Below are 16,285 nucleotides of genomic sequence, written 5' to 3' on the forward strand. Positions count from 1 at the left end.
AGAGACATGGCCTCCTTTCTTGCTTCTTTACCCAACTCTGTTTGTTTTTTTTTTTTTTTTTTTTTTTTGACGGCATACGAGATGTCGAGCAGTGACTGGAGTTTAGACGTGTGCTCTTTCTATCTCTCTCTCTCTTTTTTTTTTTTTTTTTTTTTTTTTACTTTTTTGAACCCAACCTCTTCTCTTGACCAAGAAGTCTTCTCTACCATTTGCCATGGTCTGAGAACATGTCCACTATTTTTATTTACTATACTCTGATTTCCATGTGGGTTTCCCACTTATTTCTTAAGAAACCTGGTTTCAGACCATTGTATTATTCAGGCAATCATTCTTCTGAAGAGGATCTATAGCTTTTTTGGTGGTCATGTGGCCTAATCACAGGAATGCTATTTGGCCAGACTTCTTTTCACTTGGACCAAATCCAAATTTAGGCAATACATGTTTTTACATTCTTTTGGGCTTTCTTATTGATCTTACCTCATGCTGATATTGTCTTATGACAATTTCATATCCAGATACTATTGCTCTTTCTCTCTTCACATCACTACCTCATCTTCACCTCCCTTTGAGCGTCCTCTGAACATCTGCTCATCAGCCTGCTCTCTTTCAGGAACAAAGACAAAGTCTTCTCAAAAGAAAATCATGCTCTTTCCAGAAGCTCAGATGGGCAAAACATAAAACTAGTTTTTGTCAGAAACCCAATAGGATAAGATTTAAAAATACACACTTGGAGAGCAGAGACCCTTCTGTTAAAGTGAGGTACTCTCTGTGGGTTGCCACTCTTTGGAGACAGCAATAGTGCATAAGAAGTTCTAGGGCAAAAATGTACATTGTCCTGTTATAGATATTCTCTTGGTGTTCATGCCACACCCTACCATTCTCTAGTACATAGTAAACTCATTCACTGGGATCTCAGGTATTGCCACGCTATTCCAAGGGAATAGTGAGAAAAACTTCCAACATACATTGAACCATTGGCTAGGATCAGTGGCTAACATGGCTCCTGGGAACCTTGGGTTAGCATGTCTAGAGAAATAAGAACATTCTTAAATGAATACCCCATTTTAGATGATCAGTTCATCAAATCAAAAAGGGTCTAGGTTCTCTAGTTTCTGGAGTGAATATAATTTTCTTGATAAAGAATATGGCACTGATCTATGGTGGATGCACAGAAGGAATTTTAGCCCATGTCTGGACAGCCTCCAACATCTTCTCAAATGTTGAAGCTTATGAGCAGCCCAGGAATGGCAGCCAAGGTGACCAGAGACAGTGGTCTAGGGCAGTCAAGGATTTCTACATGGGTTCTACTCCAACTCAACTCTGAGAAACATTGATTAAAGGGTCACTCATGCCTCAAGACTGTAAGATAATGAAGGAGAAAAAATTTCATTTCTATGAATGTTGTTGATGAAGAGTATTCCGAACCTATATATTTATTACTTTACCACATGCATTATAGCAAATAATTTGGAATTTTTCTTAAGGCACTTGTTGCAGTCATGGAGGAAGTTTTGTATGTAGACAAATCATACTAAAAAACTGTTATCTTTCCATTTTCATGATATGGTAATGATTGGAAATGACATAATTTGGACCAAAACAATTACTATAAGAAAGGGCAAACATATAAACCTATAGTAATAAGCTTGTCACATATATATCAAATTAAGGCACATACAATATCATTATAAGGGCAAATGATTCTGAACCCCAGCAAGTGAGTTATTCAAGTAATTTCACATAACATTCAATATGGTGAAATTAAAAGGTAACTAACAATTTGGACAGACATTGGTGATCCCTGTTAGAAGATGGTCATATATATTATATAAAGATATACATATTTGAGAGTTATTAGTCAATTTAGGAGTGGCTGATTCCATTTTTTCTCTCTGTTTCATCTAGGTTTGGAAATATCCTGGGATGGAGACAGTTTTGTAGAGGTCATGGCTGCCCCTCATCTCAAGGGAAAACTCTGTGGCCTTTGTGGCAACTACAATGGACATAAGCGTGATGACTTAATTGGTGGAGATGGAAACTTCAAGTTTGATGTGGATGATTTTGCTGAGTCTTGGAGGGTGGAGTCCAATGAGTTCTGCAACAGACCCCAGAGAAAACCAGTGCCTGAACTGTGTCAAGGGACAGTGAAAGTAAAGCTCCGAGCTCATCGAGAATGCCAGAAGCTCAAATCCTGGGAGTTCCAGACCTGCCACTCAACTGTGGACTATGCCACTTTCTACCGGTAAGGACAGTGTTCTAAGAGATGGGATTGAGTTATAGTCAAAGGATAGATGTGGCATTAAAACAGAGTATATCAGATCTTTTGGTGTGGAAAACAAAGCCTTCCAGGGCACAGAGTAAACACTCTCATTCTTTCTGGTTAGCAGCTGACCTTATCTTAGTTTAATCCTACATTATATCCCAAATTAGGAAATTTCAGAGAGACCTCCTATAGGCAATTATATGTTTTTGTGTGTCTACAAGTTCATTGGGAAGCTGGTGTCAACTCAGGATTTTTCCAGAGATTAGATTAAATCTAAGATCAAAACCCAAACTCACTGCCGTTGAGTTGGATCCAATTCATAGCGACCCCTCCTTGGGTTTTTGAAGTGGTATCACCACGAAAGTAGATTGCCCAACCTTCTGGTTAGCAGTCAAATGCCTTGCTTAGGCACTATGCCACAAGATCTCCCCCAAATCTCGATAAACCTGAAGTGGTATAGGACAGAGGTGCTTTTCTAACATGAGTTCTGAAATTACTCTGGCTGCATTTGTGCTCTTGAGTGAGGTCAGTTTTTCTAGGGCTGTGGAAGAGTCCAGCCCTGCCTCAGGGTCTAGTCCAAAACAAATCTGCATGTGGAAAATAAGGAAGTGAATGGAGGATTTCTTGCATCTTGGCCTATGTTGAGACTTTGAGTTTGGAGTCACTTATTATGAATGGGGATTCCATGACCTTTGCTAAATCTGATTAACCTTCCTTGGCACAAAGCAACTGGTTCAAAAGGATACTTGGGTTTGATTTTCATGTTGCATGTTTGCGTTTGTGAGTTGATGAGTTTGGCCTGGTTGTACTCCCATTTACTACACAATTTCATGGGTTTAAGAGCTATGGCTGTCTAGAACTTTAACCACCATGGGTGTGGGGAGAAACTTGAGATGAACACAGCCCAAAAAGGTCTTGTTTAAGTGATTTGCCTCTGTCTCTTAAAATTAGAAAACTCCTGTGGTCTCAAGCCACAGGGAAGTTATTTTTATTCTTTAATTGCCACCAGTTTATTTCCCCTAGTTCTCATTAAATGTGATCTTATTTTTATTTGATCTTTGGACATAAAAGATAAAGTTCTATAAAGGCAGCTCAAATTGGGGTGGAAAAAAGACTGTCCCTGTCATCACAAATGAACATGGCCACATCTGCCAAACCATTTGGCTCCAAGTCCTACGTGTAGTTCTTTCAAGTCATTTTCCTGTTATAATTTGAATTCTCTGGGTCCCCTTCTCTCTCCTCTCTGCACCAGCCCCTATACAGACTCTACTCCCCTTGTCTATTGAAATGGAGTGATTTAATGTAATATTTTGGAGTGAATTAAGCAGCTGTACAGACAAACCAGGCTTCATTGAAATCTAAATGTCCATCACGTGAAGGTCTGATGGGAAGCAGTAGAGCATGACAGTTAAGAGCTCTGTGGTCTCTAAGGGCTGAAAATCCAGTCCAACCATGTGACCTCTGACAATTAGCTAAGCTTTATAAATCTCACTTTACTTATCTGTGAAGTGGGGATAATACAAGTAAATAAATGAAAGACAGAAAAGCCTATCTTGAAGCATTATCATTCAGATTCAGTGAGTTTATGAAAATGAATGGATTTGTTCAGCACCATACATGCACATAGTAAGTCCTCTGGAATTTTTGGCTGCTATCATTTCTTCATATGGCTGTGAAAGCTGGGCAATGACTAAGGAACATCAAAGAACTGATACGTTTGAATTGTGATGTTGGTGAAGAATACTGAAAATACCATGGACTGTCAGAAGAACAAACAAACCTGTCCAGAAAGAAGTGTAATCGAATGTTCCTTAGAAGTGAGAATGTCCAGACTTTGTCTCATGCGCTTTGATCATGTTGTCAGAAGGGACTGACTCCTGGAGAAGGATATCATGATTGGTAAAGTAGAGAGTCAGCAAGAAATGGGAAGACATTTCTCTTCCCTCAACAAGATGGATAGACATAGTGGCTGCGCTGATGAACTTAAACATAGCAAAGACTGTGAGGATGATGCAGGACCAGGCAGTGTTTTGTTCTGTTGTCTGTGTCACTATGAGTCAGAACCAATTTGACAGCACCCAGCAACAACAGTATCATTTCTTCTAGAATCCCTGGGTGGCACTTGTCTGCTAATGGAAAGGTTGGCAGTTTGAGTCCACCCAGAGGCATCTTGGAAGAAAGGCCTGGTGATCTACTTCCAAAATATTAGCTACTAAAAACCCTACGGGACACAATTCTATTCTGACACACATGGGATCATGATGAATTGGAATCGACTCCACAAAAATTGGTTTGTTTTTTGGGGGTATCATTTCTTCTACTATGAATTAATAGATTAAGAAGAATAAGGCCTCTTTCAGAAGCTCCCACTCTGCTTGTGGATTTGGAATGGACCATTCTCTGACTAATAAAGGATGGGAAAGCTGTGCTTCTCCAGGGCCCTGGCAGCTCTACACCTTTGGTTTTTATCCCATTTCAAAGGCATGTGCTGAAAGCTAAAACTATAGAGCAGGCTTGTGGAGATTAGTCCTTTATTATATATTCCTATTTCTTTTTTCCTCTGTGGACTATAACCAGGAATATGATGAATACCTTGACAGAAGTTGTGAGAAATGACTTTGACATCCATGCAGAAGAGAATCATAGCCCTTAAGTGGCCATGTTGAGCCCCTTTTCCCCTTTTGCTGTAACAGCTGCCGTAGCATGACAGAGGTTAGTTTATGTGTACAAGAGACTTGAGACATCATGTTTCAGTGGCTCATGAAAATGGTCTTGGTATCTTTGTGCACTGCTGTTCAGAGAATAGGATGTGGTGGGGACGTAGGTTTGTGCTCACACCTTCTGTGGCACAGTGTGGTGGCAGAATGTCCTTCCACAGCCAACCTCTTTCCTGGAAAGGGGAGAGGGGTCCCGGGAGGGTTGTTGAATGGCGTCAACTTGATTTTGACTCCTAGTGACCTTATAGGAGCTCTGGTAGCGTAGTGCCTAAGGTACTTGTCTGCTAACCAGAAGGCTGTCCATTGTCTAAAATCTTGGTTGAAACCCACCAGCCACTCCTCGGAAGGAAGGTTGGCAATCTACTTCCATAGAGATACTGCCTCGGAAACCCAAGGACGGGTTGCTATGAGTCCAAACCGACCCGACTGGCAGTGAGTTTTTTTATTTTTTGGTTTGGTACACCTAAGGCACTTAACTGCTAACCAGAAGGCTGGCAGTTCAAACCCACCAACCAGTCCTCAGAAGGAAAGTTGGGCAATCTACTTCCGTAGTGATACCACCTCAGAAACCCAAGGAGAAGTTGCTATGAGTCGGGGCCAACTTGATGGCACATAACAACAACAACAGTGACCTTATATGAAAGAGAAGAACTGCCTCATAGAGTTTCCTATGCTGTAAACTTTATGGGTGCAGACTGCCAGGTGTTGTTTCCCGCAAAGTGGCTTGTGGGTTTGAACTACTGACCCTTCGATTAGCAGCCACTCACTTAACCATTGAGCCAGAGCTGGACAATTCTGTGTCCCGTACTGTGCCAATGCTCTCACCCTCCAGTAGAGGGATGTATTGTCATACATTTTGCAAAGAAGGTGGCTGATGTTGGGTAGATTTTTTTTTTTTTTTTTTCTTTCTCTGCTTGTGTCTGGAAGGAAAGAAAATAAACAACATTCAACATGGGAGGGTAACTATTTTCAGGGGAGATCCAGGGGACAATCAACATTTAGTGCTCCTAGGGAGAATTTGTGATGCAATAGACAGAATTGTGTAGGCCAAAATCAAGATGGACTCACTCCCAGCTCTGCCACTTTCTAGCTGTGTTGACCCTGAGCAGCTAGCTGAGTCTCAGATGTTTCCTATTAAAAGGGCATGATGATAAGTATATTGGAGGACCTTTCCTTTGAGGTCTGAAGCTAAAGCAGAAATTAGCACTGGCACGAGTAGGCAGGCAGGATAGCATAGAATGTGCTGTGGTCCAGTTTCTCTTCCTCCCTATGGGGAATCTTCTTGCCTTGGTCCAGTCACTTCCCTTTCTCATTACTCATATTCTCTGGCTCTCATTGTGGAGAATTGATTATATACATTCTCACTGATGAATCCATGGATCAATTTTAAAATGAACTGAATGAAGTCATGTAAGTCTAGATTGCATTTCAGTTGTTTTCAAAAGTAATTTTTGTTTTCTTCTTACATAAGTAACATACATTCATGATACAGCATATAAATAACATTGAAAAAAATGAAGAAGAAAATAGCAATTACTTGATATCCTCCTACCTGTGGAATTTCAAAAATGAAGCTGAAATCATAGTTAGGACCATGGCTGTGATATACTTTTTTATGAATTGTTAAAGCACCATGAAGTCTCTGGGTGTACAAATGGTTAGTGTGCTCAGCTGCTAACCAAAAGATTGGTGTTTGAATTCACCTAGTGGTAATGTGGAAGAAAGGCCTGGTGATCCACTTCCATAATATTACAGCCATTGAAAACACTGTGAGTAGTTCAACTCTGTAACATATGGGATTGCTGTGAGTCAGAATCAACTCCATAGAAAGTAATTAAAGGTCCATAGAGAGTTGCCTTGATATCATGCAATATCAGATATATTAATTGTATTTGAATTTTATTTCTTTGAATTTTGCCCTTGTTTTCCAAAGAAATATCTTGTATTTTCCTTTAAAGGCCAAGACTAAAGTAGCATAACTAAAACACAGCCTTCCAATAACCACTGTGATTGTAACACTGAGAGAAAAGAGGATATTTCTCTGAAGAAATGTTACCAACCTTGGGTTTCCTTAACATTATGACTAATTGACAGGGAAAATTATATTATATATATGAGATAGCTCTTCTTATGAAACCAAAAGCATAATTTTGATTTCTCTGAATTATGGTTTACCTTTGAAGCAGCCTCTAGGGTTTATAAGCTCTTGTTTTATTTTAGCCTTTTACCTAGCTCAGCATTTTTAATAACAAACTATCCATTGTCTAAAATCTTGAAAAACTACCACTTCATAAATGAATAAGAAATGATTGCCTATTAGCCAAGACATTATTTTCCTTCTATTTTCAAGCTTTGCTAATTTTTTATTGACATATCAGTCCCACTCATCATGGCCTCATTAGGCATAAAAATGTAATACCTGATTAAATCTTTGTAATCAGCACAGTTTATTTTAATTAACTAATTGACTATGTTTCAGTGAAAAGATCTTTTAATTATTAGTCTTGTAAAAAGTTATAACTGGCCACACTGATAACATGTCTGAAGTCTCAGCTTTGCTAACTGACTTATCCTGAAACTAGGTAATTACCTTTAATAATTTTTTTTTGCATTATCCTTCACTGTTATGTTATGGAGGAATGCCCTGTAGTTAGTCAGATAGTGTACTGCAGGCAAATTAATGTAAAATCATTTGTATTACGTTTGGATTCAAATGTAGGCTCCCCTGAGGAGAAAGCACGAATATGTTCATGTCTTTTTCCTCACTTTTCATTTTCACCTCCCTCCCCCAGCCTCATGTCACTGTCTCCTTCTAGTTGCCCTAGACACCAACTGAGAAATCCAAGAGGAATAGACAAATCCCCACTGCAAAGATTTCCTCTAGACCCTTGGCTGTTGTTACTGCAGATCTGACCGTTGTGATCTATAGGATTTTCATTGGCTGATTTTCAGCAGTAGATCACCAGGCCTTTCTTCCTAGTCCATGTGCGTCTGGAAGGGTCACTGAAACCTGTTCAGCATCCTAGCAGCATACAAACCTCCACGAACAGACAGGTGGTGGCTATACATGAGGGATATTGCTCAGGAGTCCCATGTCTCCCACATGGAAGGCAGGGATGCTACCTCTGAACCACCACTGCCTCAGATTCGCAGCAGGCAACATCAGATCTATTTTCTCAAACTGACAAGGCCAGTTTGGGGTAGCCTGGGGAGCAAAGGGAGAGAAGAAGAGACAGGTGGGGCTGTTTGAACCAGAGTGGGAAAAGAAAAGACCTTCCATACATATGTTGTGCCCATAAAACACCAACAGCTGCCTTTTTTCCTCACTCAGCCCCAAATTTTGGATGAAATAGTTGCAAGTAAGTATAACTTGCCAGCAAAACAGGGCTTTAAATCCAGGGCAGGACCGCATTTCAGAGAAGTCAAAAAAATGATGTGAACTACAGTCAAGCCCAGACATTAACAGACCACAACCATCCCAGGACTATTCTCCTCTCTCCACTCTGGGGTTATAATGAGGTATAATTCATCGAGTGAAAACTATTCACTTGTTCAGTTTGAGAAATTATCTGGGGATTCCCAGTCTAGGAAATGTTCCTTCTTCTTTTATTTTTTTCCCGTGCCGTGGTTATTACAGCTGTAAGGAATTGAATTAATGCCAGAGGATTCACAGATGTCTCCTTTCCTGCTGAGGTGCTGGGAGGTAGGAGGTGGGAGGTAGGACAGAACATGGAAACTCCTACAGGACAATGGTGTTGGATGTACTGCAGTCCTGGGAATACCAGTGGGAAGATCACAGACTTTGTGGATGGCCCATGTTGTGTTTTCCTATGAAGGAAACTAGCCATTTATCATAAAGCAAGGGGAGAGATACAGGAAGGGAATACAAATTTTGTGTGTGTGTGTGTGTTTGCATATGAGGAAATCATATAAAGTTGGCTGCTATTCTGTAATTAAAATAAAGTCAATCTTCCCTTACTTCAAAGAAGAAAATGCTTGGAACATTTCTGTTTACATCGTTTAATGACTTATCTTGAATTGCCCCTAGAACTAGTCTTCTAAATCAAATGAGCTGTTCACTATAAAGTGTGACAATATAGGTCTTGCTTTTTGTTTTTCCTTTGGCAGACTCAGCTTTTTGGATGAGTAGGCACCCTGAAAGAGCCCTGGCAGCCAGGGCTTCAAACTGGTTTGAACCAATTCAGTCATGACTGAGAAAGTGAAATCAGAATGGACTCGAATTGTTTAAATTTGAGTGAAGTGGAATGATAACCATAATGGGAAAAATCACTGGTCAAAGTTCTGGAATGGGAGGCTCAGAAGAGGTGTAGTGAGCCTTTTCAGAAGCCTGATAAAGGATTGAATTACTGCCAGGACTGGGGAGAGTGATACACATTCAAAGCAGTGTGGTCAGTTGCCATCTTTGAGAGAAGTGCTGTTGTTTCTGACTGTACCAGTCAAGATACTTGGTTCCTATGCAATGCACATGCTGCTCTTGTTTTCTAAGAGGGACATTAAGTTTCTTGCAGCTCATCAGCCTCTAAATTTTCCTGTTTTGGTTATCATTCCAATTCACCCACGTTTTACAAATTTTGGTCTGTTTTGGTTTTCATTTCATTGGCTATGACTGAACTGGGAAGAACTTGTTCAAAGCCTGTGACAAAGTGGTTAAGTGCTCTGCTGCTAACTGAAAGGTCAGCAGTTTGAGTCCACCCACCACCATGCGGGGAGCTCTGGTAGCATAGTGCCTAAGGCACTTGACTGCTAATCAGAAAGCTGGCGGTTCAAACCCACCAGCCATTCCTCGAAAGGAAGGTTGGGCAATCTACTTCCGTAGTGATACTGCCTCGGAAACCCAAGGAGAGGTCACTATGAGTTGAGTCCAACTCCACGGTACATAACAACAACCACCACCACCACCATGTGAGAGAAAGATGTGGCACTCTGCTTCTGTAAAGCTTTATAGTCTTCGAAACCCCATGGGGGCAGTTCTGCTCTGTCCTATTTGTTGCAATGAGTTGGAATCGGCTAGGTCATTAGCCCCAGGCTCAATTACACAAGTCAGGTGGTGCTTATGCCTCTTTCCTTAAAGGTGAGAGAGTGGTCAGAGCAAGCAGAACCTCTGGTCTACCGTTGCTGCTATAAGAACTGTCAGCATTTCTTGCTGCTTGAGTTTCATTCTACTATGACTGCAGTGGAAGGCAAACTGATGCCTCTGAATTTTGGCCATCTACAAACACTTATAAATCATTTGGACATCCCAGATCCTCCTCTACCCCTCAGTTGGTATTTGATACTGCTGTCTTCTTATGCAGTGTTTTAATCCATAGATGTTTCTGCCTGGCCTCTCTCAGTTGGTCTTATCATCTCAAATCAGCCTCCTCTCATTGTGACAAAGCGAGCAGACCTCAGATGGGGTGCTCTTGCCAATGCCAATTGACCTTCTTGCTCTTAGCATCACTTAGCATTCTTACCAAGAAGTCATATTCCTACCTGGTCATTAGCTCTGAGCTTTCAGCCAGGTTGTAACCAAAACTTGGTGGTTTTCCCCTCAAACTTTTATTCACTCTTCTCCACCTCAGCCACAGATAGAGTCTTCCTCTTTGGTCCACCACAGTGATCCAAGAAAATGGCATTTAATTGCCTTTCTGGCTACCTAGATTTCAACTCAGAAGGGTCATTCATCTTTAGTCTAGTCTTCTCTTAGCCAAAGCAGGAAGAAAGGTATGTTTAAAGGACACATGGAACATTTTAATGTTTCCAATCCAAAGAAGAGAAATACCATCCTTTAAAGAGGGAAGAAAACTATACTATCTTGACAGATAGATTAACCTTCCTTGCTCAGGGTTAAATGCAATTTCAATTTGATTTTAATTTTAACTTTGTGTTTATTTTAAGCATAAGCTCCCTAGAATCCTGCAGAGCTCTTCAGAACATTGCATTTTGGTTGCATTTAGATGAGGCTCTTGAACACAGATTTAAATGAGTGTCATTGTAGCAGGTAAAACACTAATTATTTTGTAGCATCTTACTGAGTTGCTTAAGGGAATTCTTGATTCCTTCTTAGTAAGCAGGAGGCAGTAGGGTGCAGCGTAATTATTTTTTCATTATTGATGGGTGTAAAGCCCTTTCCATCCTTGAGAGTGAGACTGACATAGGTAGTGTTTTCCTCATTTTACTGTTGTGCTATTTGAAGCACTCTAAGGCAAACTCATTCTAGGTTCTCCTTGGAGCCTGAGCACTCAGTTTAACAGGAATCCCTGGTCTCGAGGTCTCTGTCACAGAGCTTGTCAAGGGCCACCATGGTGGCTCCCAGGTTATATAACTGTCCACGCAGGTTTTTAAACATCCTGTTTCTGCAACAAGTTTTGGAGGAGGATTTTATTAATTCTTTAATTCATTCCTTCATTTTACAACTTTCTATTGAGCTCCTGTTCTATGCCAGATAATGTTTTCAGTGTGGTGCTTCAGGGCTGAACAAGAGAAAGACACCTCTTTCAGAGAAATCTTCATCTACTGTAGGCCAGTTGACTAGATGCTGTAAAGGGAACCTGGACTCATGGCAACTCCATATGTGTTACAGTGGAACTATGTTCCATACGGTTTTCAATGACTGGTTCTTCAGAATTACATTGCCAGGCCTTTCTTTCAAGGTGCCTCTGGGTGGACATGAACCTCCAAACTTCTGGATTAGCAGCCAAGAACATTAACAATTTGTATCACCCAGCACTGGCAGATGGCTCTAAATAAGAAACAAGACAATTTCCAAATGTCAGAAGAGTTCTGGAGAAAATAGAATGATGTGATTGGGTGGGACTGAGGCAGCTGCCTTTGAACTAAGTGGACAGGAAAAGCCTTTGTGAGGAGAGCTCATCTGAGTAGAGCCCACCATGCATAGGGGAGCTGGTGAGAAGGCCGATCTCAGGGCAGGGACAATGATAAGCCTGGGTGCTAGAAAAGATGTACCTATTTGAAGTCTAGATGGAAGCTGGTGTGATGATTCCTTTAGAAAGTGATAAGCAGAGTGGTTCAAAATGAGTATGGCATAGTTGACAAGCATGCTTTGGAGCCAGTGAGACAGCGTGGGTAAATTCTGAGCTCTGCCAAGGCCTTAGTAGAGGACCTGCCCCATTGTAAGGAGGGCTTGTTGTGATAATTTCATGAGGCACTCCTCATAAGTACTCACCCTAAGCCTGGCACAAGGCAAATACTCAGTCATGCTAGCTTTGTTATTAATGTTACTTCATTGCACTGAATTAGAAACCTGTTTGGTGTGAAGTTTGCCGTCAGAATAACTGCTAATACCTGTTGCACTTTGCCAGTACTTGAAGAACTGTTTTTGTTTTACTTTACAGTTATTTCTAGACCCATCTGGAAGAACTTATTTCTATCTTGTGTAGAAATTGATATTTTTCTTAAAGCAAAACAATAAAACCCAACAACACCTGGAATTAATTAAAATTTCCAAAATATGCTCCTCACAAATTATTTCAATTGATAAAATTGAACCAGAGGGGGAGATGAAGGAAGGTTAATTAATTTTAAGATGAATATTTGGACCTGAACTTAAAAAAACAAAATATGAACTCACTCCCAATGGACTTTACAGGCTAGAGGTTGAGAAGACAAGGAGTTTACATGTCTTGTGTTGGTCTTCGTAGAAAATACAGGGTGTAAAAAAAGGAGCTCTGGTTTGTAGTGCCTAAAGCATTTGACTGCTAACCAGAAGACTGGCAATTCAAACCTACCAACCACTCCATAGAAGGAAGACTGGACAATCTACTTCCATAGAGATACTGTCTCAGAAGCCCAAGGAGCGGTCACTGTGAGTCAGAACAGACTCAACAGCAGTTTTTTTTTTTTTTTTTTTTTATACCAGGTTTTAACATTTTTGATGCCAATGTCCTTTGCATTCTTAAAGAATGATCTGAGCATAATTTTACCTTTACAGGATGATTCAAAGTTATTATTGGTGTACCAGTTATAGTTAGGAACATTATTCTTAAAAGGAGTTGGCTTCTGAACTCTATTTCAGAGTTAGATCTTAATTAAATTTTATTTGTAGCTACGTCTTTTTGCAATAGCTTCCTCTTGCCCTACTCCCCTTTCCTTATTTGTTGTTGGTTTAGACGTAAAAATTAATGTTAGGTAATACTTTGTAAACTTAGTACTAAAAGGTTCTGAATGAAGAAGAACCAAGCTTCTCCCCTATTAGAAAAGTACAAGAATGTTAGGGCATAGGCTATCATTTTTCCTCTTCCCAGGTCTTACCAAATATCTCAGAGCCAACTTCATGACCCACCTTTATGGAGTATACATAACTTTAGGGCATGCTATGTTTTGTTTTGCTTTTTTTTTTTTGAAACTAATCTCAATAAATGATTTCATTTTATGTTTTCTCTATTCACTAAATCATCATCATATGCATTCTGAATGTAGTTTTCTAAACTGACTTAAATTCTTTCTAGAACAAGTGACAGTGGTCACCGGAAAGACATCCAACCCTCAGGACTTTTTTTTTTTTTTTCAGTGTAAAAATATCATTCAATAAGCTGCTCATGAGCTGAACCTTGTAGATCCCAGATTGCGTGAATGAGCAGTCTCCCTCCGCGGGCCGTGTCACTGGCAAGGTTTGGGAGGCCCTCATGAGGACAGATTGGGTCTTGGGGTTTCATGTTGCCCTTTGGAAAATCAAGATACCTAGTTGGTTGTCAGAACTCCTTGTAAGTAAGAAAAGCTGGGGCCTGGCATCCCGTGAGGCATTTTATGTAGGCTGGTTTAGATCAGACAGTTGGAACCTGTTAGGCTTTTGAGGAGTTGAGTATTGTGACTCAGTAGAACTTCAAAGTCAGATACAGCATCTTGTGAAATCAACTGGTGTCTTGGCATCCTTTGGCTTCTCAAAGAAGACTTGCTGGCCTTGATGTTGTGCTGGGTACAGCTCTAGGGCTTAACTCAAGGCTCAGGGTTGTCGTGGGTTTGAAACCCACCCAGAACTCATTGACCATTTCCCAATCAAGCTGGCAAAAATGAAAATCAATGAGGCATGTGTAATTTGAAATAGGAGAGGAGGATTTTACATTCTTGAGATTCCTATACAGTGTTCTCTGTTTATGTGGAAATGTAATTCAATCTAATTTTCCTTTTGACCTGGCAAGTGAAAGAACATCAGGGAGCCACACTGTCTATGCCTTTTTCACACACAGGTTTCCAGATGGGGCAGTGGTTCTCACAGGGAGTTCAGATGTATATGCTACAAAAGAAAAAAAAAAAAAACTTGGGATAGGCAGCTTGGTTAAAGTAGAAAATGCTGAGAGAATTATATCACTGGCCTCTTTTTTAGGTGAATAGTCAATTATTCATGTCTTGGAGTCAGTGTAGGAGCCCTAGTGACACAGTAGTTGAGCACTTGGCTGCTAACCAAAAGGTTAGCAGTTTGAACCCACTAGCTGCTCCATGGGAAAAAGATGTGGCAGTCTGCTTCAATAAAGATTATAGCCTTGGAAACCCTACCAGGTAGTTCTGCTCTGTCCTGCAGAGTTTCTGTAAGTCAAAATAGACTTGATGGCAGTGTTGGTTTTTTTTTTTTTTTTTGGTTACGAGTCAATGTAGCAGCCCTGGTAGTGCAATGGTTAAGTTCTCAGCTGATAAGCAAAAGGTTGGAGATTGTAGCTCACCCAGAGATGCCTCAGAAGAAAGGCCTAGAGATCTGCTTCTGGACAGTGTTTCATTCTGTTGGACCTAGGGTCACTGTGAATTGGAACCTACTCACTTGATGGTTATTTAATATGAAGGATGCCATTTCTGATGTCTAACAATAACAACATATGTTACTTGTTGTAAAAAAAGAAAAAAAAAAAGAAAGAACAGATTTATTTTATTTTGTAGTCAATGGTACAGATTGAATTGTGTCTGCCAAAAAGATATGTTGAAGTACTAACCCCTGGTACTATGAATGTAACCTTGTTTGGAAATAGAGTCTTTGGAGATATTCTACCTGAGTAGGGTGGGTCCTAATCCCATCTGAGTAGTGTCCTTATGAAAGAGACAAAAAGAGACAGATAGAGGGAATATGGTCATGTGAAGACAGATACAGAGACTGGAACTGTGCTGCAGCTGCACGCCCAGGAACATCTGGGGCTACGTGAAGTTAAGAGAAAAAGGATCTCCCACCAGAGCTTTTGGAGAGAGCATGACTGTGCTGGCACCCTGAATTCAGACTTCCAACCTCCCAAACTGTGTGAGAACAAGTTTCTTTTCATATAAGTCACCTAGTTTGGGGTATTTTTTTTACAGAAGTTCTAGGAAAATAATATAATCATAACTGATTGATAGATTAAAAAAGAAGCCCTGGTGGCACAGTGGTTAAGTGCTCTACTGCTAATTGAAAGACACTGCTCGAGGTGCTGGATAGGGCAATGAATGAGGTAAATGAAAGAGATTGTTATCTAGTCTAGTGGGTGAAGAAGACAAGTAAGTAAACAGGAATTGTTGTTTGTTATGTGGGTTTGAACCTCCAGCATTCTGGTTAGCAGTCAAGTGCCTTAGTCACTATGATACCAGACCTCCCAGTAAACAGGAATAAGTTTATTTAATAGAGAGGGATGCCTTTTCTGATAGAGCATATAGGATGCTATGGTAATCCAAACCTTGCCACGGGAAAGTCTTCCTGGAGGAGGTGACTTTCTAAACTAACACCAAAAGGATATGTAGGATTTAGCTGGACAAAAAAATAAATAAATAAAGGAGTAGGGAGTAGAGAAAGAGAACAGAGAGGAAAGATCCCAGGCAAAGGCATCTGCAAGTGCAAAGCCCTGGAGGGTTGCAAGAGCCTGGTGCAGACAGCTAACAGAAAGAAGGTCTGTGGGGCAGTGTTGTAAACAGTGGGTCAGGATGTAAAAGTTGAAGTCACATCATTGACAAATGTATGTCCTGGCATCCATCAGACACGAAAGGAGCTCAAAGCAGTGTCTTTCCACTATTAACTAGAAGGTCTTGTTCATTAAACCCAACACTCTTCATGTATTCTTCATTCACTAATTTATTCTTCAAACAGTTGTTATACGCCTATTATATAGTCTATACAGTAGGGCAGTGGTTCTCAAACTTAAGCATGAATCAGAATTACCTAGCAGGCAGATTCAGTGGGTCTGGGGTGGGAAATCTGCATTTCTAACAAGAATCCAGGTGATGCTCAGGCTGAGAACCACTGGTTGAGAACCATTGCACTCAACAAAGGAATTGCAAGAAGAACTTGAGTGTCCCCAAGGGACTTAATGCTCTGAAGCTTTGTCTACTCAAAGAC

The 16,285-nt window shown here is 40.5% G+C and overlaps 1 protein-coding gene across 1 annotated transcript in view; it reads left to right on the top strand.

The window, feature by feature from the left end:
- Positions 1-16,285, top strand: part of BMPER (BMP binding endothelial regulator) — a 437,547-nt gene that overhangs the window by 335,846 nt on the left and 85,416 nt on the right. The window contains exon 13 of the mRNA XM_007953989.2: positions 1,906-2,242. Within this exon, the coding sequence (XP_007952180.1) occupies positions 1,906-2,242 (337 nt within the window). The remainder of the gene's footprint in view (positions 1-1,905; positions 2,243-16,285) is intronic.

This window comes from Orycteropus afer, unplaced genomic scaffold (genome assembly GCF_000298275.1).
Source record: "Orycteropus afer afer isolate SDZICR_OR568_19922 unplaced genomic scaffold, OryAfe1.0 scaffold00422, whole genome shotgun sequence".
NCBI lineage: Eukaryota > Metazoa > Chordata > Mammalia > Tubulidentata > Orycteropodidae > Orycteropus > Orycteropus afer.